Source organism: Thunnus maccoyii, chromosome 18 (assembly GCF_910596095.1).
Source record: "Thunnus maccoyii chromosome 18, fThuMac1.1, whole genome shotgun sequence".
Classification (NCBI taxonomy): Eukaryota; Metazoa; Chordata; class Actinopteri; order Scombriformes; family Scombridae; genus Thunnus; species Thunnus maccoyii.
Genome location: NC_056550.1, coordinates 20,962,092 through 20,989,926, shown reverse-complemented (window position 1 = coordinate 20,989,926; position 27,835 = coordinate 20,962,092). Strand labels below are relative to the sequence as shown.

General features: G+C 43.1%; 1 protein-coding gene across 1 annotated transcript in view; it reads left to right on the top strand.

The window, feature by feature from the left end:
• The first annotated feature begins 2,700 nt into the window (after positions 1 to 2,700).
• Positions 2,701 to 27,835, top strand: part of plekhh3 (pleckstrin homology, MyTH4 and FERM domain containing H3) — a 33,851-nt gene continuing 8,716 nt past the window's right edge. Inside the window, exons 1-7 of the mRNA XM_042392087.1 lie at positions 2,701 to 3,550; positions 9,278 to 9,333; positions 18,331 to 18,425; positions 22,115 to 22,297; positions 23,610 to 23,767; positions 25,904 to 26,027; positions 26,622 to 26,919. Coding sequence (XP_042248021.1) covers positions 3,416 to 3,550; positions 9,278 to 9,333; positions 18,331 to 18,425; positions 22,115 to 22,297; positions 23,610 to 23,767; positions 25,904 to 26,027; positions 26,622 to 26,919 — 1,049 coding nt within the window. The 5' untranslated portion in view covers positions 2,701 to 3,415. The remainder of the gene's footprint in view (positions 3,551 to 9,277; positions 9,334 to 18,330; positions 18,426 to 22,114; positions 22,298 to 23,609; positions 23,768 to 25,903; positions 26,028 to 26,621; positions 26,920 to 27,835) is intronic.

The window sequence follows — 27,835 nt, the reverse complement described above, 5'->3', positions numbered from 1 at the left end:
AGGGAGCTTCTTGGCAGACTAGATTTCACATCCCTTTCTGTTGACAATCAATCTGGTTCACCAACATCAGAGCCTGACTGTAATGCGGGCTGCAGTGAAACAGGATCCTGTGAGCAGAAACTCAAAAGGGGAAAGAATAAGAGACAGACAGAGAGTCTCAGAGTGAGAGAGAGAGAGAGAGAGAGAGAGAGAAAATGGAGGGAACGGTGCTCTGCTCTGTTCTGTCTCCAATCAACTTGACATGTGTGACTTGCATCTACTCTATGTCTCCGTTGGAAACCCCACACGCCAATTTCAACAAACGGTGTTGAGAGGAGTGGCAGGCAGGAAGTGGAGGGAACCAGCCAGCTATAAAAATGAAAAGATGGAGCCCAGAGCTGTACTAAGACCACAGTAAAGATAACACACACATGATTGTGCGTATCAAAAGAAAAAGAGTAATATCTAATGGTTTAGGTTGCTTGAAATATAACATGCACTATTATGCTTTCAATCACTTTTTTTTCTTATCTGAGCAAATGTGTAACACACAATGTAGCACCACAACATCCAGCAGCAACATCCCATCATATTAAAGGCATTCAGTAACTACTAGAACTAGATTCACACTTCCCTCTCTTCTGGTTTAAGGCTAGCAGGCCTGGCTTGTGTTCATTCTGGGAACCCAACCAAATCATCTGCCCTACTCCTGATCTGGTGCCTCAACCTGACACAGTGTATCAGGTTATCTTGCGTGTATGTAAGTGTGTGTGTGTGTGTGTGTGTGTGAGAGAGAGAGAGAGAGAGAGAAGGAGTGGGTGTATGTGTGTTCCTGTGTGAGAATCATGTGTCATCTCCTGGAAAGAGGGGCAGAGAATGACTGGATGCCATAGCAAGAAGGGGACAGAGGAAGACGCTAAGATACTGAAACAGTGGGGGAGAGTTTCATAGGAGAGTTTACTAGAGAGACTAAGAGATATCACAGATGCTTCTTTTGTCACCTAATAAAAAAAGACAATCACAACAGACAATATTTAGGTATATTTGAGGATAGTGATGATACACTTTTGCCTTTTGTACTGACTTCAGCTCTCTCAGAAACCATATATGGAGGGAGGGCTTTTCTTTTTTCTTTTTTTTTCACTTTACTAGCGTGGGCTGAGGGAGTGAGCTCTAAAAATAAAACATATGTTCCTCCAGGTCTGTGGGAGCAGGGGGCCCCCAGCGTATTGTTTTGGGATATGGGGGAGGACAGGGAGGATCTGGCCCAGAGAGATACTGCAGAAATGGATACAGACAGAGAGAAAGCATGGAAGGGGCTTTACTTTGAAGAAAAGAGTTGAGGAAATATTTGCTCTTGCATATTAATATGGCAGTTGCCAAAATGCGGGCGGACTTTTAATGTACAACTACATGTTCAAAACACAAATACAGGAAAATTGAATGAGGCGAATTCTATTAAGTAGCTCAAATAGTCATTTATTTTCTCTTGTAACTATTGAGGGTTTAAATGTGGGGCAGTGTGTGTGTGTGTGTGTGTGTGTTGTTTGAAAGTGTTTGTGAGTGTGTGAGACTGGGTGAGGGGTGGTGAGGCTTGCTGCTCATAACACTGAGTACACCCCAGCTGAAAAGGTGCATCCATGAGCCTTTTTATTGATTTACAAAGCCCCTGGGGAACAGTGGGGACAAAGGTTAAAAGTGTCTGAATGGGGAGTGTACTGTACTCATGTATGAACACTGCAAAAACTGTGTGTGTGTGTGTGTTTGTGTGGGGGGAACAGAGCCAAAGGAGTTTATCCATAAAAGCTAGAGTGGGTAGACCAGTGGCTAGGAGCTCTTCTTGGTGAGGAATGAGTTAAAGCCAGCTGACTGAGATGTGTGGGGGGAGTTTGCACAGAGCAGAGAAGGGGAAATGAAGGGATATTAAGGGAGAAATAAGCATGAGCACCGAGGGGGCTGGATATATCACGTGTCTGGATTTAGCACCAGTCCTCCTACCTCCTACTGCTGTATCTTTATAAACTGTTCAGCAAAGTGGAAGAGGAAAGAGTGGGGGAAGAGTGTGTGTGCATCTGTGTGTGTGTGTGTGTGTGTGTGTGTTTGTGTGTGTGTGTGTAAGAAAAGCAAGAAAAAGTAAACTGAGAGAAAAAAAAAGAAAAAAAAAAGACATAAAGCAAGATAAAGTGTGAAATAACTGTAACCAAAAACAACACCTGGCCTGGGTAAGTAGCGATGCCACTGTCAAAATATTTGCTCCTGCGGGACATAAAATTTTCAAAGTCATGCCAGAAATGCTCAAGTATGCTTTCACTAATCAATATTGTTTTAAGCTTCATGAGAAAAGTAAGTATATACTGTCCTGGCTGCCATGCAAATACCATAACACAGCAGTGAGTATCCATGAGCATGAAATTTATGGATATCAACAATAACAATAACAATAGGAGACAGTGATTAAAAACACCATAAAGTGCAGTAAAGTAAACCATACTTTGAGTTTTTGAATGGCTTCATTATTATTACATAAAATACCTGAATTACTGTATATATTCAGCATATCTGTAACTTTAAGTCAATTTTAATTACACTGTATAATTATTCATTTATATATATTTAAGTCCCTATATAAATACTATTACTAACTTCATAAGCAACCCTACTAATTAGTACTACAGCCATTCCTTATCGAAATATTGCTGGGTCGTCTTGATGATTTGGATGATTTTATTACTATTATCATGACATGTGATGCTCTGTCAATGTGGATGAGGCGTGTGTTATGGGCGTGTCATTCCGGGGAGTGTCTGTATCCAGCCAATCAGATCACAGACGCGAGGTCTGTGGGCGTGGTCACTCCTCCCACACTGTCCTGTCCCAGCTGCAGCACGCTTTTGTTCAAACTCAGAAAGTCAGACAGTCGCTCCTGTACAGAGGTGCGCTCCTGCGTAACTTTAACAAAATGTGTTTATAAAAAATGTTGGCAGCGACAGCGTCGACGTGGTTAAACGCGTTCAACTCGACGTACTTTAACCCTTCAGTGCCACTTTTGGAGAGTAAATAATTTTTTCTTCTTCTTCTTTTTTTTTTTTGTTGCACTTTGTGTCGCCTCAAGTTGTTCATACAGGGACAGCAAGGTGTCGTGAGCGAAGCAACCGGAGTCCTGGAAGAAGGGGGGAGGATTTTCCTTGAACCAGTTTTGCTGGAGTATGACTGCTGTCAAGTACAGTTACTAGACTCTTTTTACCGCTTCTTTGACAACAAAAAAGGAGCGAGAGTAAGCTTATGCTACCCTTCATCCTCCTCGCTGGATATCTATGGAGAGGGTATCCTGTATGCTCTCACGCAGCTCTTGGACTTACTTGCGGCCGAGACAGCACCGTGAATGTTGATTTCCCCGACCTGGATAGCAGAAGACGACACACTTAACCTCATTTGAATGCCTTTGCAAGGGGTTTGCTGGTTTCTGTGCTGCAGGCAGGGCTTCAGTTTGCTCGGACGGGACTATGGGGAGAAAGAGGAGGAAGAGTCTTTTGAATTGCGCAACAAGGAGGACTTGACTTCCAATGGACGGGTAAAAAAAAAAACTCTCCACCTGCACCGCAACACCTCCTGTGCATCTTCCTATGTAGGCTGCACATTTCATAACATAATCTTATAGAGTATATATTTAAAATGTCAAGAGTTACTGTAATAACTGTCCTGTTACCTTTTCCTAATAACATATCACAAAACAGGGTCAACTATAGGGGCATAATTTCAGTTTTGTGCAAATAGATATGTGGTTACACTTCTTGATATGAAAGTGATCGATTTTGAAAAGTAGATATGGAAAAGTATGACATGATAAGAAATGCAACCTGTGTTCATAAGATTGCCATAATTTTGCAGTTGCAAGGCTACACACATGTGAGTTCACATGTTAACCTAACTGTCCTCAACCGGTTCAATGCAAACCTCTTGTCACTGATGGAGGACACTGAATGTTGCAGCAGTTTTTTGACGTTTAGGTTTGCATGGTCTTGGAGGCTTGGGAAACATTGAGCAATCCCACACACACACACACACACACACATACACACACACACTCTGATGCAAGCTGTAAAACCCAGTGTGTTGAACTGATCCTGTGTGTTTGGCCTCCGTCCGCTCAATTGCAAATAAGACTGCGGCCTTGTCTTCTCTGTAATGTTAGTCATCTGATCAGGCACAGAGAGTTCAGCATTGTCCACCCACTTGTGAGGGGGCATTGTTGCCTTGAATTGAGGTAGGCTCTTTCTGTATGACCCGACGCACAGCTCTTTATGTACAGTCTCTTACAAAAATGTTCAAATATTTATTGGAGCTGGGCGCTTCTCACATCACTCACTCTTTGTAAGGAGAAGATTCTCATAAATGTTTAGTCTTTTGACTTAATCTGCAGAATTTGTTGGTATAATAGGCCTAGGTATTCTGGGCTGCTGAGACATGATTTACATTAACAGTACACCCTTGTAGATGAGGCTAATACCACCTGGAGCCACTACTTGCATATCCTGCTTATCTATTTATTGGGCCCTTTTGTCTGCTTGCAACCAACCAGTGCGGCACCACGGCGATTTGCATGAAAACGTTGGGAACAGATAAGTTTTACACAGTTATTGCCTCAACAGAAGTCTAACAGTACGAGCTGCCGCCCGATAAGAGCAACATCTGTTGCTCAGGGGGTATCAAGAGAGGTGTTGGTGTGTAGCACTCGTCTTCTTGGCAAACACTCCCCGGCTTGGTCATAATATACCATCTGGCTGGCCATTGGTGCTCTATATCTGCAATCAATACAAGATCATAGTACCATGTTCTAATGGAGACGCCTGATGGCCTTTTAAAATGAGACACAGAGATCTCCTTTTCCTGTAACTTTCTCAGGTCTCTTGTTAAAAATGCAGACTATTCTACATGTGCAGAATTGGGCTCCACCGGGATTTAACGTTGGTTCATTAAATTGTGGACGTGATGTTTGCAGAAGACTGCGGCTCTATGAGATGACCTTGATTGAGAGATTTGCATTCTGGCCAATCTGGAGTCTCGCTTAAAAGAGGAACAGCTATATTCACAAGGATGTAACACCTACACCAGAATAATTCCTAAAAGAAAGCTGCTTTTTGTTATTTATTGGTATAAGCTTAGGTATGATAGTGCAAAACGAATGTCTAATGTGAAGCTAATAATGCTTCTTTGTCTTTAGAGCTGATCTCTGTTACGACGGTGTTACATCACTGATTATACTCTTGGTTCTATTGATTTTTTTTTTGCTCGTAAATATTCATAAATAGAATTGACTTGTTCTGAGCTATAAAAATAATAGTCTGCCTCTCTTAATCTGAGTGATATATTTCCCTTTGAGGAACATTTCCTCTTAATCTATCATGTGGTTTGGCCTGTTCAGTTTATCAGATTACTTCTTAATGGGAGGAACCACTTTATTGACTGATGTAATTGACAGTGTTTTACCGTGCAAGAAAAAGCAGTAAACTGCACTTTTGGACTAAACAAGCCCTTTTTTTGTCATAATAAATGCACCCAGGTGACCTGAAGTTATTGATTATTGATTACTTCCCACTTGCAAGTAATCAATCCACTTCCACAAATCCTGTTTCCTCTTGATCTGTGTCACTGGTTTGTACTGGATATTGTAATTCTGTATCAATAGTTCACACTGAGCCAAAAATTAAGACCACAGCTGAACCACTCTATGCCAATTTCATCAGCTGACCTACTCTCAGCCAACACAATTCGTTATGCTCCCCAGAGCCCCTCCTTTCAGAATATACAGATCTAGCTGATACTGTTTGGTTTTCCATGGTGGGAGGAAAAAGGGATGAAGATGGTCTGCAGTGAGGGATGAAGATGGTCTGCAATGATTCCCAGGGAAAGCCCCTCAGGGCAACGTTCCATCGTTTACCCAGAGAGCTCCACTTCGTTCAGAGCTCGACAAGCCACATTTTCATACAGCAGGTCAGACCTCCCTGGGTGTATGTGTGTATATCTTTTGGGCTTTGTAATGCTCAAATACCCCATTTAGTAGGCCTCCGTCCAGCTCCTGCCAGGGATGACCACAATAACCCAGAGGTCTGGTGGAGTCTCCCCAGCTTAAAACATCCAAAACCCTCACCACAATCTCCAGCATCATTTCCAATATACTGCCAGTGGATGCCACGATGTGTAGCATCCACAGTACCAAAGCCATAGGTGACACAGTGTTCCTTGCCAGGACTCCTCTCACTGAGGTTGGAATCATGAGTCAGTGCTGACGCTTGTGTAGGCTTGGCCCTTAAGAGCACAGGGCCATGTCTTTCCCTGCATGTTTACAGTCCTCATTCAAAGAAACTGCTCTCCAACAGCTGCCCAAACAGTCACACTGAGCTGAATGCCTCCAGTGTTGGGACAGCAAGTCACTAAATTTAGGACAGGACATCCGTCATTCTCTCTTCTTTCCATGTTTCCACTGAAACTTTATTCAATTTTGTATGCGACGTGCAGTCACGTTTACCACTTAACTACCACCACAAAGTGTTTAGGCCCAGGCAGTTGTAAGTATGGACCGGTGTACCACAGTGCAGCCTGTTATAAATGGGCACAGATCAACTTTGCTGGGTGCGGGTCCTATTAACCATCACTACTGCCCTCTGTCTTCAGAGGTGTCATGGTACGCTGGTTTATATTTGGTTTCCGTTGCGTCTCTGCCTCACCACCTCCAGGCCACACATCTGGTCTTCAGGCCGACACTGGCTGAGCCCAAGCATTTCCTCCTGGTTACTCAGCCTCCCAGGAGAGCTGGAGGGAGAGAGAGAGAGTAGACGAGGGGAAAGCGAGAGCGGAAGTCAGCCACGGAACGAACACATCACGGCATCTTTCCCTCTTTCCCTCCATGCTCTGCTCTAGTCTGGAGTGATTCATCCCTTGCCCGTCCAAATGGAGAGCTTTTGCCAGGGCTCTGCATCGCACGCTATCCTTGTTCCTCATCCCACAGCCCATTAACTCCATTGGAAAGCTATTTTTCTGTAAATTCGCGTAAAAGTCACGTTTTGTGGAGAATTACACAGAATATTTTAACTTGATCTACCTGACCCATTAGCTTATTGATCCTTTTGATTAGTTTATATCATGGAATTATAGCTTTGCAGTCGCTGATGTGATTCGTATTGATTTGTCATTTTCAGTTATGGTTGTCTGTTAGACTTTTCTAGTCTGGGGCTGTTAGCTCGGCTAAATCATTTATGGTTAACAGACAGGGGTAGGGAATTAACGTTCACACTCTCTTCCATTCACAAGATGCTCTCTGACACTGTTCAGTTATTCTTGTCTGTCTGGTTTGACATTTACAGTACCTCTCCCTGAGTTAAACATTAATTAGATCTCATTATACAAACATCTCATCTTTTCCTCTTTTGCCTCTGAGTACATCTGCCTTAAGGCCAGTCTAGACCAAAGGCTCATGGCGAGACGAAACCATTTTAGAACATTGCAGGGAAAAGTTGCAGCGGTGTAAACTGGCCCGTCTCAGCTCGACTCAAGCCGGCTGGTGGTGTCGCCTGCCACTCAGTTTGTCAAGTTGCCAGTGGCTGGTTTTAGAACGTAAGGCATGTCACCTGTTTCAACAGCCAATCAGCTCATAGCGAAGTCTGCTGGTCAAGTCAGTTACAAACTGTCAGCTGGTCAAAATGGCAGAATTTTGGAGGGAGGAAAGAAAGGATCACTTTATCAATTTGTTTGAGAAACAGCCATTTCTGCAATTATATACAATAAAAGCGCAATCCAAATTCTCAACCCTCTCGTTTTTTTAATGTTTTCGCCATTTTATCAATACTAGAACTGCAACTGTAGCAAGTAACTCAATGTCACTATCCTTATTCATATTTTAAGACACACTACAAAGTATCCAGTTACAAAAAAGCCTGAAAAGCCGGCAGTTAGAACGGAAGTACAGCGAGTTGTTGCTATGGAAACAATATACCGTCTCGTCTAGTCGCATAGGTGTAAACTGGCAGATTTCAGAATGTTGCAGACTGGCGAATTGCAAGTAGTTGCAAGTTTCAACCCGTCACGTTGCGAATCTTCGGTCTAAACCGGCCTTTATAAATATCACACAGATTCCATACTAGCCTATAAATTTGCAGTTCATGTTTTCTTTGTTATTTTTGAGCCATCCAAAAAGAAGCAGTAGACTGTTTTTCCAGGGCAAGGGCTATACTTAGGCTAGTTTGCCCAGTAGTAAAGTGTGGTGTGTGAACTGTGAGGGGGCCCAGAGCTGACCTGGATAGGGTTTCAGGTAGGCCAACACCCCTGAGCTGGGCCGGGGCAGCCACAGGAGCTCGCTCAAGGCTGTGGCTCATAGAGACAACAAGTCAGGCCATGGGGACACACAGTGCTTCCCTGCACACCAGGGAATCAGTCCAAATTGTACACAGGCAAGCTCTGATGTCTGATGGGGTTTTCCAAGGTCAGGTTGGGAATCTAGAGGCCTAAACTCTGTGAAAGGAAACATCCTCTCCCATCTTCTGCTTACCAGGGGAGTCCTGGAATGAAAAGTTCATTGTTCAACCCATGAAATTTAATTTTACGTGTCTGCCAGTGGCAGCCCCAATTTCATACAAATCTGATGTCCAAGAAAGCTAGCTGGCTTGCAGTCGAGATAACTTCTCTTACATTTAGCTAGTAATTTGTGTAAGATTTTTGGCTGTGTTAAGCAGATAATTATCATTAGTAGTATCATTTTACTACACAAGATCCTGTCTCTGTACAATCCCCCTAGAGGTCACTTTGTCTTTCTCACTTGTTTTGATCATGTGAACAGCTTTTTACCATAAACCTGTGGCAATATAAACATGTGGATAGAGAAGATGAAGGCAACTGTGCTTGTTATGAGGGCAATATCTGAAAGACCAGGGTTATTTTTAGGTTAACAACCTTTTTTCAGAGAAATGATTGATCTGAATAAAAGCTTTTGGGGTTTGCTGGTTGGGGTGCATGCAGCTATTGCACAAAAGATTCCTCTGTTCCCCACTCCTGTATTAAATGAGCCTGTTTTGCATGCCATATTTCTCCCCACCAGCTCACCCCTTGCAAGTGAAAGCCAAGCATTACAGGAACAGAGCAGCTATGTGCTTAGACTGCCAGGAACGGCCGTATGCTCTACTGTAACACAGCCACTGAAGGCAAACCCTTGAGGGATCACTTCAACCTGTGAACCAGTTATAGGGACAGACTACTGTTTGTGTTGCATTATCATCTATTTACCCTATTCTCTCTCTTCTGTTGACAGAGTCCAGCTGAGGTGACTGTTTCTCAACCAACTCGCACAGCCAATGGAACAAATGGGTAAGGAGAGAGAGAACCAGATTTTTTTCCACAAATTTTAGGAAGTAATAGTTCCTTCTTTTGCTCATATACTTCCTCTGAGTTCTGGGGATTTCTGTATTTATCCTGAGGCAGGCACATGTGTAACTATAATCCAATCACTTGATTTTTTTCACTTCCCTCCGCAGTGTGTGTTATCTCATGTGCCTGACCTCATATCCACACACATGCTCACATGTGAACACATTCACAATCCACTCACATGTTTATTGACAAATGATCTGACGTTTCCAAGCTGCAGCTGTTCTTTTGATTGCTTATAGATAATGTCGGTTTTCACACATTTACCTCTCGGGTGTTTGAGTTTTTTCAAAGGTTGACTTGGATGCTGTTAGAGGATACGTTGGTCTATAGTATTTCAGTAGTCAACCTACATGATTGTGACCATTCACAGTTGTAATGTCAGGCTAACTATCCACTTCCACATCCAATCACAAGATTCATTTGAAGGCTCAAACTGCTGGTTACAAGAACCCACTATGCTTCTCCTGAATAATGAAATTCAAACGGTCATGTGCTTGACAAGTGAATACTAGTGACAATGAAAAAAGAGTGATTCATGGAGGGCTTGATCCAGACTATTAGTGCTGGGCTGTGATCTCAGACAGTGATGTAGCCAGGCTCTGCTCCACTCTATCTCTGGCATCGTGCCCTTATCATCCCCCCCCACCCCTCATCCCTCATCCACAATCTCTACTGTACATCTGCCGACTCACAAATGAGTCACAAAGCTCGACTTGTAGGACTATCATACACATCAAATGAATAGAATAGGGTCTGCAACAGCTCTTTACAAGAAGAGAGCTGCCCCAGGAAGTGGGAAGGAAAGCTGAGACATTTTGCTGCAATCATACAGGACGTGCCATTTCTTGAGGCTTGAGGGAAAGAAGAAAGGGAAGAAGTGTGGAGGGAGGTAGGCTAACTGGACTGAGTGACTCAGTCCTACCTAAGCAGCACTCCCAGATGAGGTGTGGCTCGGATGTGTGTATGTGTGTGTGTCACTTCTACAGTATTGTGGAGGTGGCCTCAGGCCACATGGCATAATTAACTACAGGTTTTTAAGGGAGTGTGTTAAAAGCCTGGCTGTAATCATCACACTGAGTACAAAGATTAGAGAGCATGGTGCTTGATCATTACCTGGCCAATGACAGGACACGCCCAGAAGTTCAGCTGTATGGAGGGAAAGCCAAGCCAGGCTCTGATAAGTCAGGGCATTGTGATGTCGTAAATGCTGCCATATTCATTTATCTTTAGTCTCATGTAACAGACAGGGCAGCTCTGGTTTAACTTATACTTTTATTGAGCTATTGAATTGAGCTGTCCAGAAGGAAACATTAATCTCATTAGTTTGAAAAGTGGCTGAGATGTGATGGTGATGAATTGGGGGGATTTATGTTCACCATACTGGATTGAGGTTAATTTGGTAATGCTCACATAATTCGTCATGCCGCTGGCCTGATATGGTTAGGCTAGAAAGGAGATAGGCCCGACCGTGTCTAAACAGGCTGGTGGATGCAGACACACGTCTGGAGTATTACCAACATATTTTGCATATCGTATGCTAAAAGTGCATGAGAATATACATTGATGCTATATTTGATTGTGCTGTGATTTGTATGATTTTATGCGTTTCTGAGTCTTCAGTCAAAACAGTCCATAGTCAAATTCTTTATCTTTTCTTATCATAGTACTGTAATGAGCAATAATTACACATGGACACAATATGAGTAACATCTTGCTATGTCTCTAAAAATGTGACGCAGAACCAGCTAATCCAGATTTTCTTCTGTACCAACAGTCACAAGGTGGAAAGTTTTTGGTGGTTTTGTTTTTCGATTTTCGAATATGAACTGTTATTAAGATATGTTTTATAATACAGTTACAAGTGATGATTTGATTTTTATGAGACTGTGTATTGTAGCCCTGTGTTGTTTTTGTAGTCAGACATGGTGGTGTATGAAGCATGCATTCTATCACTTGTGAATCCAAACTCATCCAAACTGTGAATCAAACATACTACAATACAATTGATCATTATTTTATTATGTTTAAAACAAACGAATTAACAGCCTGTTAAGCTGACAGATGTTTTGTTGCTGTTGCTGTCTCTATGGAATCTTGTTGTCTTCATTTTGTACATTTTCTCACTTTATAAGTTAAGAACATTTTTCCAAAGGACTGCAGTTGAAAATTATCCAGCTGGCTAACACTGGCACATTTGCAGAAATGTTGATTAATGCGTGTTGTCCTTATACATAAATAAATGAAATGAAAAATGAAACTGCGGAGGCTGAGCTGGAGAGACAGGAAACAAAGTTTTTAAGTGATAATGTTATCTTGGCCTATGTCAGCTGTCCTGTAATAGATTTTGTGTTTGCACATACCCCTCTCGGTCACAGGCAGCTTCAAGTCAAGGTGTGCGATGAACATATCTTTTCAAGAAGACAATGCAAGATTCTCATGTCTGTCTCTGTCAGTGCGAAGTGCCAAGCAGCTTGTTCTCTCCTGCTGTGCTCACACTCTGATCTGTCTTACATCATCACCATTTTTTCATCCCCACTTTCCTCACTCTCAAGTTCCTTCTCATAGCTGAGGCAGAGCAGAGTACAAACTGTACCGGAAGGAAAGTGAACACTTGAGGACTTCTCCATCTCTTTCTCACCATTTGTTCCGTCTGCTTTCTCATTAGCCCCCCCCCCCTCCTCCCTTCTTCTCTGATGGCCTCTGACTGTCAAAAACCTTCAAAAAGTCTTTTTTTGTGTGGTGTGTGGGCTGGTAGGCTGTCTTTCATGACTGAAAGAGACCACTGTTTCAGAATGTATTTAATGTATATGTGTGTGTGAGAGAGACTTGTGTGCGTACGCATGAAACATGTGGGTGTTTGCGTGAAAAACTTCACAACAAGTGGGCCCCTGGTAATTGCCTGTCTGAGTGTCTGTCGGCCTGTCTGTCCAACCAACCAACCATCCAACCATCACAAACTGGCCCTGTTTACAACATCAGCAAATATAGAAAGTTTTAATTCACATCAAGTTTCACCACCGGAGCGACTTCATTCAGACTTTTAAAAAAAAAAAAAAAAATCTCTAACTCCCTATCACGAAATTTCTTGCTGATCACACACTCTCCTTCAGTCACAAACTCAGACTTCCTGTCACACACAACCCCCCCACCACCACCCCCACCCCCCCTCCTCCTTTCTCAAAACATGACTTTTTTCCTCTCCCCTCTGCCTAGTCCAGAGTTTCTTGGCAGTTGCCTTGAGTAAACAGCGTATTTTTAGCTGGGAGGTCATATAGGCCCAGTCTTAATCACCACATTCCCATTTTCCCACCAGCCCAGCTTCAGCTGGAGGCCCAAGCAGTCAGCCCATGCACTGTGGGGGAGGGGATAGGGACTCGAGAGAGAGGAATGGATTTCTATAAAGAGAAACCGATTATTTAGTGCTACAGTATGACCCCCTGTATTTTTTATTAATGTTGTCTCAGATAGTGTTCTTTTTCCTCTGTGCTTCTAATCATCTAATAAACTAACTTAATGTATGGCTGTCATGTACAGTACATGAGCCATAATGGAACAGGACGTTAACAAAAAAAAAAAAGCAGCCGGTTTGAGTTCATTTGTTTGAATGCCTTTTTGGACTCATCTGTGTTTTTCATCCATCAGATAAATCTGTGACACATCCGTGCAAGGGTCATTTTTGCAACCGTGCATTTCCTCGTGGTCACAAGGACCCACTTTGTATGCTGGAACATGTCTCTGCTGTTTCCACTGCGGTCATCCAAGCCCGAGAGCAAGGACACTACTTTTCTAACTTTAATTAGCGTCTCTGCGTTTTGATTAGACCCTGGACTGAAATCAATTACTGATCGCTCCAGCGGCCACGACCAGACACAAACTAATCAACTCATCGTGCTGCTCATATTTGGTGAATTTGAGTGTGTCACCGTCATTGTCACCATGAAAGGACTGCAGACAATATGCTCATTAGTTGTGATGACCTGCTGTTGATTTGAGTCGATCTGAAATGCTTACTGGAAATTGTGCTCATCACATAATGACAGTGGAAGACAGAGCACCGTCGGGGCTGGCACAATATCTTCAAGTATTGAGGTTGTACTGTTGTAGCTAGCCTTGAGTACAGTGGCATTAGAATTAATTGCTTCATGTTGATAAAGAAAAGCCACAAAGCCACGAAGGTGTTTGCACTTATTGTGGCTGATTAGACCTTTCAAGAAAGTGTGGGTGTGTAAGGCTGCACTTGACTGACATTTGCCTGACTCTCTTGTTAGTTCTGTTGCACCTGTTAGGGCGGAACAACTTAAACCTCGATCACTCATGTAACCACGAATAAATCCCCACCCAACTGAGCAGGGGTTAGCCAAATTTGACCTAAAAATACCTGTGTGCGTGCGCAGGGCCATTAATAACCCAGTAGTTGTATATTAAAGTGTCATTAGTGCTTTTAAGAGCATTATTTAATGATATACCGTTATACTGTGTATGTACTAAGATATATTTTTGGGATTGAATAGCAATTTTTAATCCATTAGACTGTCAACATGTGTCATACTTGACAATACCAAGTAACTAGGCCTTGTTAAAAAAAAAAAGTCTTGTTTTGAAGAGGTAGAAGGAAAGAGTTCATCAATACCAGAAGTTATTGTATGTGACAATTGGCCTGGTGTTATATGCTCATGCTAGATACCTTGATGTGATTTTTTTTTTTTTCTTCCTCTTCCTCTTTGCACCACACAAAGTTTCTCACTTTTGTACAAAGGCTAAAGAACATTTACACTTGCATGACTGTGCAGGATCTTAATGCATGCTCTAGATGTATCGTAGGATATGGTTTGTGGGTTTCTATAGGGAAGTCTTTCTTATTTTTAACCATATTTCTCCCTTTCTGATTTTTAATTTCACAACTTCCCTCTCTCTCACGCTGTGGGGTAGTTTGCTGGTCTAAGCTGACCTATGCAATCTGGGGGGGAGGCTGTGGACATTTCCCTCTTCACTTTCATAAACAAATCATTGCAAAGGTATTTTGCCTGTTACCGAGGTTGCACTTGCACTTTTCTCAAAAACTTGTCAATGCTTGTGAAAGAAAAACTACTGTACAGTGTTTTCATCTCAGTCGAGACTCTTAACACAAGGCGGAAGAAATACCTTGATTTTCAACACATGACCAGTTTCAACAGTTGGGTGGTGTGACATTTAAAATGATGCACCTCCTCTGTTCCTCCCTATGCAGTAGCTGATGTTTAGTCCACAAGGGGAGGGCAAGAGAGAGGGGGAGAGGTGCTGTCTGTAGATGTGCACTCTCTCTATTCTCCGTGCCGTCTAATCCCCATGTCAAATTGTTTCCTGCACTCCACAGGAAGTTGCCCACTAAAGGCCCCACCGTCACAGCCTCTGCTGGGGCTTCTGGGAATGTGGGGGCGGTAGCACGCAGAGGCTGGGAGGGAGAGGGGGGGGGTTGAGTGGAGGTGGGGGTTGTAAGGCTGCTGGACAGCTGTGGAGAGTCAAAGCCCCCACATCAACAGTGCACAAACATTTGCCCCAAGCTGTACAACATGAATTATTTGTCAGCACATCTTTTATTTTGGTGCACCATAGATCAGAGTGTGACTAGAAAGACAGTTTAGACTGAATGTCATGCTGAGTTTCAGTGACAAGTTCCAAGTGTGTGTAAGGCTTGAGACACACCAGAAGACTTAAAAGAAGGTTTCTCTGGCTGCGTATGAAACCATGTTATTGTGTCTGTTCTGGTTCAATCCTCAAAGCCTATCGGATGATTGGTGAAACATTTGAAAGACTAGAACAAAGCAAATCCAATTGATTTTCTCTTTGCACTTCAGGTGTCCTATGACCTGGACAACTGAGGCAACACTTCATAGACAAGTCGGTTTGTTGTTATAACAAAAAAACATTGTACATGTTGTTATGGTGAGGAAAAAGATCCAGTCAAAGCCTTGTCACACTTTACCCCAATGACATTGAAGAAAATAACCTGTTTTACATAATTCGGTTGCCTCGGGAAGAATCATTACCTGTTCTGTACTGTAATGTTACTGAGAAATGTATTAGTCTGCTTGGTTGCACATAATTTCCTCAGCTGAAGAAATCACATCGTTTTATAATCTATTTTTCCATCAGGTTTGTTTGAATCAAGCCTGTACCTGTTATTGAGTTACAGTTTTTGTTCAGTAACTACAGAGAGCTATGCACTATGTATGTGGTTTGTGTGTGTGCGGTTGCATCTTTTACTTTTTATAACATCATACCAAAAGTTTGACAAAAGTTAGAGCTTAAATAATAAGTTGGTAAATTGCAATAATGTGAGAAATGTTATGTGGAAGAGAGAAAGGAAGAATCTCGTTATATTATGAGAAATGTCTCGTTATAACAGCAACGGTTTTTATGATGAGACACTAAACAGATTTTGTTGTGGAGGCAGCATTACGCTGTTGGGGTTTCCAGACAGTCTCAAAGGGAGATTTTGGACATTAGCCTGGGTTTTTGGACACAATGGTCAAAATGACGCTGCCAAGCCAGCATTTAAATTGAAGGTCAGGCTAGTTTGTGCTGCCAAAGGTCAAATCCTGGGTTTGGACCTGTGCTTCCTCCTCCTCCTCCCTCCTTCCTCTTTACATGACCTATGAGATGCGGTGAAGTTGACTTATAAAATAGTTCAAGTTATAGATGGGGACAGACCGGTTAGGGGCAGAAAGCCAGAATTCTGTCTGTGCTAGCATGGCAAAATGCCCACATTTCTTAGAAATCTGCAGACATAAGAGTCAAAGTTGATATATTTGAACGTTCTTTCAAGATGGACTGCCATGTGCACCACATCATTTCTTGTAGAATAAACTGTAGAATTGAAAGTCACCTCTTTAGTGCTATGGTTCATATCTTGCTTGACTGTTACATCCGTTGCTCATAACTTTGGACTAGGTTGAGTCATAATATTACTATATACTAATTTGAGATTTCCTTACTACAAAATTAAAATGGATTGCAGCATAAAAACTATAGTTCACATATAGTTTATTTACACCTACCAGTTGCTAGATGTAAGCATAAACTGTGTTTTGCATAGTTGACATACCCAATATGTATTATGGGACCTTTCTTTTCAATCAATACTTTTCAAATTAATCTGAAAAACTATCTGAAACTACAGTATAACCTGATTTTTGTTAATCACCGCTTTGAAATGAACTAATGGTTTCTAAGAACTTGGTGAAAGCTGAACACCCAAACCTATCAAAGGATTTACAAATGGCTTAATCCTGAACATCACTGCATTAAAGCCAAAACAAAGTATAAGAATGCTCTTTTTTTATATTGCTCTTGACATTTTGGATGCAAGCCCATCACAGATATAGTACACAATAATCCAAGTCATTGAATATAAACAACCCCGCTGTGCACATGAGGCTATATTCTCCTGTCTGGGCGTAGTTTTTCTATAGATCTAATCCCCGTCCCATTTGGGCTGCATATAGACTAACACTCTGTCTGCGTGCATGTCTCCGTTATGTAGCAGGGATTATTAACAACCTCAAATAAGTGACGTCCTCACATTTCTGTGTTTACTTTAATGCCTTTTAAGCGGGGACTGTGGATGCAGGGACTGTCAGAGGTCTCCGAAAGCTGCTGCTGTAGCAGGCGAGTGGGCTTAGTTATACAGCCTGACAGAATATAATGTGACAGAATCCTGACTCTCTCCTTCTCACTTCTGCTTTCTGGTGATGCCCTGGACCAGTTCATACACACATACAGAAAAACTGGCGCGCAATATAGAGTTTCACTGAGTCTGAACATAAGCTTAATTTAGAGATTGATGTCATTTGGTTAGGCTCAACCACTACAAATACGTGTCATAAAGGGAACACATTGTATGCATAGTAGACACCATTTGAAAGTACAGGGTCAATTGGATAAACCATGGTATAGGCAGGATCGGGTCAGCACACACAGAAAGACAGGAAATGGCCTCTGCAGTCATGTAAGTTGAGTCAAAGCAGATAAGGCTATATTCAGACTCATTGATTACTGCCGTCTTCCGTGAGGAGGAACCTTCCAGAATTATCAGATCAATAAGAACATAAATCAGCTGGCGAAGGTTTAGGTAACTGGAGGCCAAATATGCCTGGGAGGGAGGGCTAGATTCATTTCCTGAGCAGTGATCCCAGGAGGCGGAGGACAGGAAGGAAGGAGGGGTTTGTCACTTGTATACCTCACATGCTAGTTAGACCCAGGAAATAGAGAAAATAAACGAGTAATTAGATAAATAAATGAGGACAGATAAAACCTCTAAACAATCTAATAGACTGGAAATGGGCCTTGGCCTGAGATAACAATGTCTGTGTTTGTCCACAGTATTGCCCAATCAAATGCTGAAGTGTGGTGGTAGCTGTATATGTGATAGTGAGGCATTAAAGCAGGAAAGAAAGAACAGTGGTTCAGCAGATTTACAGATGTTTTTGATGTTTATGGTTTTAACTATTCAAGGCTGTGACCTCTTGAACCTTCTGCCTTCCTCTGACCAGCGTGAGCTGGCTGGCTGGGAGTCAGGCCGGCGTCGCTCTGTCACGTTTATTTTCAGTCGCTCACCCGGCTCGCCAGCCAAAGTGATAAAAGAGAGACGAGCTGTCCACAGTGGCGTGGTATGTAACAGTGTGTGTTTGTGTGCTTGCGTGCTGCTAGGAAGGGAAAGTGGGAGAACGCGGGAGGACAGATATTCATGGAACTTCTTCCAGTCCCCCCTGCGTGACCCCCACCTAAGAGTATCAGAGTGGCTTGTAGTTGGCGCAGTGTCACATGGGGGGGCTTCACAGCCAACTGTGTGTCTCTGGGCCAATTAGTTATCCAATAGGAGGGAGTAGTCAGGGGAAGACTTGAGTTGAGAGGGAAGCAGAGTTATTTACATTCTCTGTCTGCTCTTCAACACAGGCACACCGTCTCAGAGGTCTCTGACGAGATGAAGAGCCTAATCATTGAGAAGAATAAAATGGGCCTGGAGGAAGAACCTGAACTGCTGGTCAAAGGTGAGTCTGACTCACACAACAAACACGACGCATTATACTCGGTCATTTGATTATAGTGAGCATCATTATTCTGCTGAAATGAGTAACAGATCAATCAGTCAGTCAGTTGACAGAAAATTCATGCACAAAAGTTTTGATTATTGATTGATCCTTTAAACAAATATGAGAAACGCTCACTGGTTCCTTTTTTTTTGTTTTATACTGATGCAAACTGATACCTTTGCATTTTGGACTGTTGGTCAGACTGAAGGAGTGATTTCAAGATGTCACCTTGAGCTCTTGCAAACTGATAAATCAAAAAAATAATAATGTGTAGATGCATCAAAAATGAAAATAATCTTTAGCTGCAGCCCTACTTTGTTCTTAATAAATAACTTCTTGCAGGGCTAGCTTGGTGCTATCCGTCTCATTAAGTTTAGCATATATTTCAGTACCCTAATTGTCCTCTAATAAGTACTGTCACAACTTCATGCTGCTCTGTCACCCTTTAGCCAACTCTTCTCTGGCCACATGTGGCCCACAGCTGCTCCCACTCTCACCCTGCTCTGTGTGTGTTCATGTAAGGATAGCTACTGGCATCAGGAGCGCCGTCTTGCGTGTCTGATGCTTTTGAGGAATGATCTCATAGGTTATTTCTGTATGATTTTTTTTTTCTTTCCTTTTTTTCTTGGCCCGCTTCTGCAAGGGAGAGCAATAAAATGCCAGCACTTGGATAAGTTACGTCCTGTTTGGAATGGCGGCAGTCAGATTGCCTAATTCTGACAGCAGTTACCATGCACTCTTGGCTAGTGCCCCTCCCTCGTTGCTGTACCCTCTCTGTCCCTGTCTCACTTTGGAAGAGAAGAGCAGGGAGGCACTTTCCCTCCAAAACATAGGACAGCTTACCTTCCTTAGGCCACTGATTACACTGTCACTTGGGATTTCAGCTTTTGCACCACACCCCCCCCCATCCTTTAAACCGACCACACTATTACACACTATTACAGCCACCACAGCAGGGCACCTCAGGGCATTAGATAATCCCTCTTATTTCTTTCTGTGTGCTGCACAAGGATATGTTTTCAAGAGTACCTCCATTAGAGCCTTTCCCCTTGTTTGGTATGTTTTTTTTTTCTTTTTTTTTCAGCAGGGTACCCTGAGGCTACATGGGGTGAATATTGGCCCAGTATCTAAAATAGGCCACCAACATTGTAAATAGTGACTGATGAGGGGAGGATGAATTGTAAAACCCATGGAGTGGTGACAGAAAGAGATGTTGACATTGGTTTATTGACATACCTTTGTTGATTTACAGTAAAAAATGAACCGCTCCTCACATGATCCAGATCTTCTCATGCTCCAGTAAACTGCAGCTGAATCTGTCTGGGTCTGGTTTGATCTAGAAGGGGAAAACGAGTTTAGTTCTAAGTTGCTTTTACATAAATGTAAAGCTCAATTAAATATGTGATGTTCTGATTCGGAATGTCTAAAATGCAAATATGTCGTCCTTCACTTCAAATATTACTTAATGTACAAAGGATTTAAAATGTTCCATATTGGTAGTAATTTACATTGTTAAAATGCCAAAAAAAAATTCTTGAACAGCCAGCTAACAACATTAGCAGGCCTTATAATATTTGGTCATCATCAGCGTTAATGTAAAAAGTGTTTTCATCAATTTCTGCCTGATGTTTTAGAGTATATTACTGACACGTGTGTGCATGACATAGATTCTAGGATTGACCTTTGAAGAGAGCTGTCTTTTTATTGCAATGTTGTAATGAAATAACGTTATACGCCTTTTATAATATGTTAAGATCCAGGAAACAAACAGTCAGTACTCAGAAAGTGACAGGAGACTTGCAGTAAAGAGATGAAAATGCACAGAGAGAGATTGTTTGCTCAAGCTGTGTTTGAGGGGGCAGGGCATTGGGGGTCAGAGGTCACAAATGAAACAAATTAAGGGCGAGCCGTGGCCCCCAGGGGAGGCATTAGCAGGCCACAGAGATGGGATCCAGATGGGGGACCATGGGAGGGGCTTACAGGGGGTCCCAAAACTCTGCTTCTCCTTCTCTCTTTCTCTTTGTCTCTCTCCTTTTCCTTTTCTTATCACACTGATTTAAGTTCCCAAAAAAAGAGCAGCATCTGTGGGACGTCCCGTGTCTCTTGGCGTCAGGGTAGCAGGCATGCCCTTCTCTCCATGTCTCGCACCCAGTCAGCTTGTCTGCACCCCCCATTTCACATTGAGTCTGTCAGCAAGCTCAGCCTGACTTACCTCATGGTTTTTATTTATCGTTTTACGTTGGGTTTTGATGCTGCCCCCTTCTGATGTGGTGTTAAGTACCTCCATGGTTTTTACTTTGGGCTATATTGGGTGGCTTTATGGTGGGTTCAAACCTGGCACTTATATCATATAGAAGCATTCTCAAACAGCAGACATTGCTTGAGAGGCTGAGCCTTCACCCCCTCCTCTCTCTTTATTTTTATTTTGGAGTAGCAGCGAGGCAGTGGAAGCTTTGCACTGCCTGGGAAAACCACTTTGAGGCAAGTAAAACAGGGAGAGAAGAGAAATGGGGGCAATGAAAGTAAATAGGAAGAGAGTCGAAGCAGAGAGAAGAAAGATGCAGGCAAAGTGAGAGCTGGCTGACAGGTGGCACGCAGCTTGCTAACCACAGAGGAAGCTGTGATGCTGGTGCTGCGTCATTGCCGTTTCACAGGGCAAGGAGCTGAAGGTACATTGCCTAATTGTTTCTTTAAAAGCCGCTCTCAAATATACATGCACAAACCATATGCACACACAGGCACAGCGATCCCACAAGTGGCACACTGCCAGTATGTAGCAGTGCCCTGCCCCCACAGATAGTCCCACCCAGCCTAACATCCAGGTGGCCCGCTACAATCCTTCGCCAGCCTCTCAGTCAGCCCTCTGGATGAACTCTGACCCCCCTACCAGGACTCTTCAATCTCCAGGCAGCATCTAGACAGAGCCCTGCCAAGCTAGTTTATTTATCTACTCAGAGATTATATATTTATTAGAAACAATTTGCACACATACCTTCACTGCTGTTTGGGAACAGTGGATCTGGGCTATTGCAGCCTTTTCAAAACCCTCAGGACTTTGGGAACGCAACAATCTTGCATTGTAGAGCCAGACCTGGCAAGACCAACGTGCATGCCTATGAGCTGGCTGAAAGCATGTCTGCTTTACTGTCTCTCTCTCTGTCACACTGTTCCAGTACCTCTCTTTCCCTCTCTTTCTCTCTCTCCTTTTCTCTTTTTCTCACTCTGTCAACCCCCAAAGTGGTAATTATGTAGGCTGCATGCAGGCTTTAATGCCTATGCCATTAGCTGGCTGTATTTTTATCCCCTAGCATTTACCCCAACAAGGCAGTCACATACAGACTGCTACAAACTTTATGGACAATTACATGCCTTGGGGATTATTCTTAGTGAAGACATGGTGCACAGCGCTGATTTTGTAGCTCCATGACTAGCCTACCTACCGCCCAGACCTTTCAAGGGCAGGGCTTTGATTAGTCTTGGTCTGATGGCACAATACAAGGAGTGCCAGAAAGTTTAGTTATTATTAATAATAGTAATAGTATTATTTTGATATTGGCACAGAAACTGCAATCCACACTAGTATAGAAAACTTTCAAACACTACACATTTATTTGTCTTATGATGCATGTTTCTGTATCTTATTAAAGGATGGCTGTTGCGGGAGGTGCGAGGCAACTGGATCAAGCAGCGGCGGTACTGGTTTGTGCTGAGCCAAGACTCCCTCGACTACTACAGCGGACCAGAGAAAGGAGCCCGCAGACTGGGCACGCTGGTCCTCACCAACCTCTGCTCTGTCATCTGGCCAGACAAGCAGACCTACAAGGAGACGGGTGAGCGACACAGTCGTATAAGCATACACAGATGGGCTGATGCATAACTGACTCAACCCCATTTATATTTGCCGGTAATCCCTCTGGAGTCCGGTAAGACTTGTGTTAATTCCCTATGTGGTGTAGTGATTGGACATTTTCAAAAATTCCTAGGAAGTCGCTTTGGGTTTTTTGATAGGTACGTGACCTCTTGTGGTCCTCTTTTCCTTCCCATGAGCACTGTAATTCTGAGTAAGTTTGGGAAGCCCCAGCAGTGTTTGATCCATAACGTTACTCAAGGTTGGTCTAGAAGCGTAACATCTGAGTAATCAGTGGGGACAACCCCCTTCCCTTTCTGGGATGAAAGAAACCAAAGACCTAGAGAATAAAGAAGAAAGAGGAAAGTCCGCTGTATGGGAAGAGACACAGGGATGACTTGTCCTTTTTGAGTCTCTGTATTACTCAAACATGTCGACATCTGTCTACATCAGTCTGCCTGTCGATCAATGGAAGGGATTATGTCTTGCTAACTTCACCAAACCACTTAAAATGTCGCAACTGTTGTATAAACCCAAACTCAAACATAGCTCTTATTAACTCAATATGCCAGGGGACTTTTTTGGTCAGAAGTACACTTTCAACAGTGGCTTTGTCACAAGACCGTTTCACTACTGTATATCTTTGTGTTCCTCCTAAGGCACTGAGAAATTTGTCACATAAGAGTTGTATGAAATATTTACTTCCTCTGTGTGTTTACTGGTTGTTATCATGAAATACTAGTTCCCATTAAGGGTTCCATCTTTTGCATCATTGCCCCTTTATGGTCAAGCTAATATCAAGGCACCAAACTGGTTCAAAGTAGGAAATGTTGTAAAACCTCTTTATTTTGGGTTTGTACTTCACCAAGAACCCAACAAAGAAGGATATGGTGCCAAGTCACGTAACAGGAAAGCCTGATAACAGCCGTGGGGCTGCAGATCAGGCCAGGCTGCCTGGGGTATGTCTAATACTTCCTCTGCACAAGGAGGAAGCATGCCTTTTTTCACTTTTATTGCAGGTTGTCCAAGAGGAGACTTACTGAGGGGTTTAACACTTGTGTCCTAACTCATCTGTAGAATAACTGTTCTTGTTTGGTTTTGGCGTGGTCTGAGGTTCCTCTCAGGCTGACCTTTGATCCTCAGTGAAACCGAGAGCGGAAGTAAGGGAGTGGGAGTCACGCCAGATATGCAGGGGGTGTCCCGTGCAGAGAACATTTCACTCTCAGAGTAGGTGCAGCAATGCCGTTTATTACATGTGTCAATCATATAATATGTTGTTTGTGTGTTTCTTTCAGGCTACTGGAGCATTACAGTATACGGGCGGAAACACTGCTACAGGCTGTACACCAAGCACTTCAACGAGGCTGTGCACTGGGCATGTGCCATCCAGAAAATCATTGATACCAAAGCACCCGTGGAAACACCAACGCAGCTCCTGATCCGAGACATTGAGGTGGGCCATACAGCACACACACACACACACACAAATACATATACACATGGTTGCTGCCAAACTACCTGTGATAAGAGCCACCAAACACAAACAGCTGCCGGGCTACACATTATTCCCCCCTGCTCTGTTACTATGGAAACCACACGGCCACATTGGGCCAGGAGTCCAAAGTTTCCTCTGCTTGCCTTTCTCTTTTGAATGACCTCATCTTATTCCACCACACTGGGACAGGACATTCCCTATAATAACAGAGTCAAAGTACCAAACCTGAAGCAGAAAGGTCATTTCAAGATAAAGGTATTTCCAGTCATTTGGATTCGTGTGATTTTTTTAAAGGATGCTTTTTGCTCAACCCTCTCACGTGGACGGAGAGTGAAGTGTATTTTTATGAGGGGCAGCCATATTTTTAGACCAGGGGTTGCTAGAGAACACAGCATGCAGGAATCTCATTGAGCAGACAGATGACTTGTCTTGCATCAGTCTGCGCCTGCAGTGAAGAGAGGAGCAGTTTTGGCAGAGGAGGTGGAAGAGGGCTTGGCGTGAAGCAGCAGGGCCAGATAAGCAGTCCTTTGCCTGGCCTCCTGTCTCCGTAATCTCCCAACTCAAGTCTCTAATCTCAAAGAAAGTGGTTAATCTGCTTGCCTCCGTCTGCCCCTGTCTACTTCACCAAGAGGGGCCGAGCTTATATTTTGGAGGAACAGAAGGGGCCTGCTTTTAAAGTGCTCCTCATTCATTGTTTTGGTCTTTCCCCTTGAAAATTCTTCTAAAGTCTAAAAAACAGTCTCCCTCAGTCTGTTGCTTTCTCTCTTTCTCTCACCTTTACACACAGGCACGCTTTCTCAAATAGGCGAGGCATTTTCCCCTCTTGAGTGTGAGATTAGGACCGCTGCTGCAAAAATCAAGGAGAGAATGAACAGAGGAGGCTTTGTGTGAACAGGACTGATCGCTTATCTTTGAAGCATAGATTCATGTCCCAGCCACAGACACAAAGGAGAGCAACGATTGCAGTTTTAGCCTTGGACCTACAGCCAGAGGCCATGTTTGAAAGAGAGAAAAATGGAGAGAGGATCTGAAGAACAGATTAGATGGTTAAACTGCTGTATTTAAAATCTCACACGTTACAATTAAAAGATAATTCCACTTTATTACAACTTGTTCCAGGCCATCCTTCTGATCTGTAGTAATAACACTGTACTTACCCAAGTCACTTGCAGTTTATTACAGCTTCTGTCAGGCCATCCTTCTGATCTGTAGTAATAACATTGTACTTACCTAAGTTAATTGCTGCAATACAGCAGCATTGCTAAAAAGATATCTGATTTGGCAAGAAACGTGCAGTCAGGCCTCTGACTCTTGCTATTATTTCAGTGAGCACAACGTTATTCATTATTGTAAGGATGGACAAAACTATGAAAACAATACCAGAGTTGTAAAACCTGGAATGGTTCGAGAATGCATATGGCAGGAGAAGACCAAAGGGAATGAGAGACAGTCTATGGGCCTAATCACGTATGTGCAGCGTATGAATATCATCTGGGATGTTGTGGTGCTGTATCTCGCTGCACGTGGCCCACAGAGCATCTCATTCCCACAGTTCAAACAGACAAACCTGTCACCAGTGTGCACCAAACACTTCGGAAGAATGTGTCAACTTTGCCCCACTAAGGAGGGGGAAAGCAGGCTTGTCTTGTAGCCAGAGAGAAAGGGTGGCGGGTTTGGGGTGGGGGGGGGGGTTTGCAGAGGCAGGAGAGAGCCAGAGCAGTGGCAACGTTACTAATGAGCAACAGGTGCTGGAGGGCAGTAGCATGGAAGCCATCTGTACCGCTGTAAGGCATCTATCCACATGGGCAGCAAAAGACACAAACACACGCACACTAAACTCATTGACACCAGCGGATAAAATATAATGTGTCAGTCATGCTGGTGTGGTTTGCTGGGTCATCACTTGACCTTCCTGCTGCTTTGAAAGTTGCCAGAGCTGAATTGTGACCCTGGTCAAATCGACCTCGGTCACCCCTGACAGACAAACACATTCTCAATCACCCCGCTCACTGACTCGCTTCCAGCTTGGCTTCAAGCATATTGAAGGAATATGAAAGTTTATTGACTTTTTTTTTTTTTCGTTGTGTCCCTCAGGAGAATAAGTTCAACCCAGAGGTAGTGGAGCACATCTACCAGCACAACCCAATCCTGAAGTACACCCAGGGTCCTCTGTACGCTCCCCTGCTGCCCTTCCCCTACGGCAGCCTGGAGCACACATGTAAGTGCTTAAGATGTACATGGCATACATTATCATATCAACTATGTGTGGAGTTGCAGGTAAAAATGATAACTAACACTACAAAGTGCTTGAAAATTTTGGATCCCAGTGTTGATTGGCTAAGTCTTCATTCAAGCTGTTTTGAAATATATAAAATGCACTTCTTGACCATATAAACAGTTGTTTATGCTATCTATAAGAAACTGACCACTCACGCCTGTATCTCTGTGGAGTTAGTAACCATTTTCTGCAACTAGGACTTATTGCAAAGTGGAAAAAAGTAGCGTAATCTTCATTACTCTGCTGTTTGAATAGAGAGCAGTGTGAAACACAATGCAATACATGTTGCTATAACAATCTTGCAAAAGAAAAAAATAACAATTGACAGTAAAAGCATTATAAAAAAAAAAAAACCTTAAATGAAGCAAGTCTGCTGACTAGATGCTGATGTAAAAGATTGTTGTATTGCAACATGAAGTTTTGCTGCAACTCTGTGATGTTTACATGACATAATTTTAGCATCATACTGATCTGGGAGAGGTTAAGAAAAATAACATAACACAATATTGCACTGTTCCTCTTCCTTCTACCCAGACCACAGCGGTAAAGGCTATGGCTCGGTGCGTGAGGAGGCCGTGAAGCTCTTCAACTGCCTGCAGCAGCTAGAGTCGGCACGGGATCCAGTTCCCATCATCCAGGGCGTGCTGCAGACCTGCCTGGACCTGCGGCCCCTCCGCGACGAGGTGTACTGCCAGCTAGTGAAGCAGACCAGCTACACGCCTGCCCCGTACACTGCTGCACACCTCCGCTACTGGCAGCTTCTCACATGTATGAGCTGCACCTTCCTGCCTGGGCCTACCGTGCTCAAGTATCTGCGATTCCACCTCAAGAGGTGAGATTCACACACACAGGATACCTAGGGCAAAATTGAAAAATTCACTTAGAAGTAAGGTACTATGATTGTATTGCAGTTGCGGTATGTAATTAATATTATTCATCTCACATGAATATACTACCTTAAGAGGAGGAATTTTCTTGTTATTGCAATATATTTTTCTGCATAGCATGGAAAATCAGCAACCAGACCTCAGGTATATGACCTGTAAGCTGACATGAAGTCTACTTTCATGTATAAAGCCTGTAGTTTTTGCTTTTACAAAATAATAGTAATGCAGCATGTGCTACATTCAAGTTGTATTAATACATGTTTGACTTAGCACAAATAAACCCTCCTGACTTTTCACGTCACATCATCTCCTACTTGTAATTACAAGGAAAATACATGGATTTTTCTTGTTTTTGCTGGCTCTGATTTCTCACTGGGAAACATGACTTGTGGAAGACAGGTGGAAAACCCTGCAGTGAATGTTGACAGTTTAAGGTAATAGAAACTGTAACAGTAATACAATCAACTCTCTCCTGACGTAATATTACAGTGTTTATTTTAAATTTGTGAAATCAGTTTTACGTGAACACAAGTTGTAGCAACAAGACGCCATCCCGGTCTGATATGAATGGGATATCAGACAAGTATTCAGTTGCTGGTGATGGGGGAAGAGTGGGGTGGGGTGGGGTGGGGGTGGGAACAGAATGAATACTTGGAGATGAAGGTGATCCAGTGTAGTAGTAGCAGGGAAAACCTGGGGTCTAGACAGAGGACAAAAAGCAGGCGCCAGCATCCCTAAGTTTAGATATAGTAGCGTGATATGCCTTCACATTGTTAGCGTGTTCCCCCAGACAGATCCAGTGTTTTAGGGCTGGATTTGCAGGTCTGAATTAGCCCCTCTGTCAAGCATGCTAATCTAAGT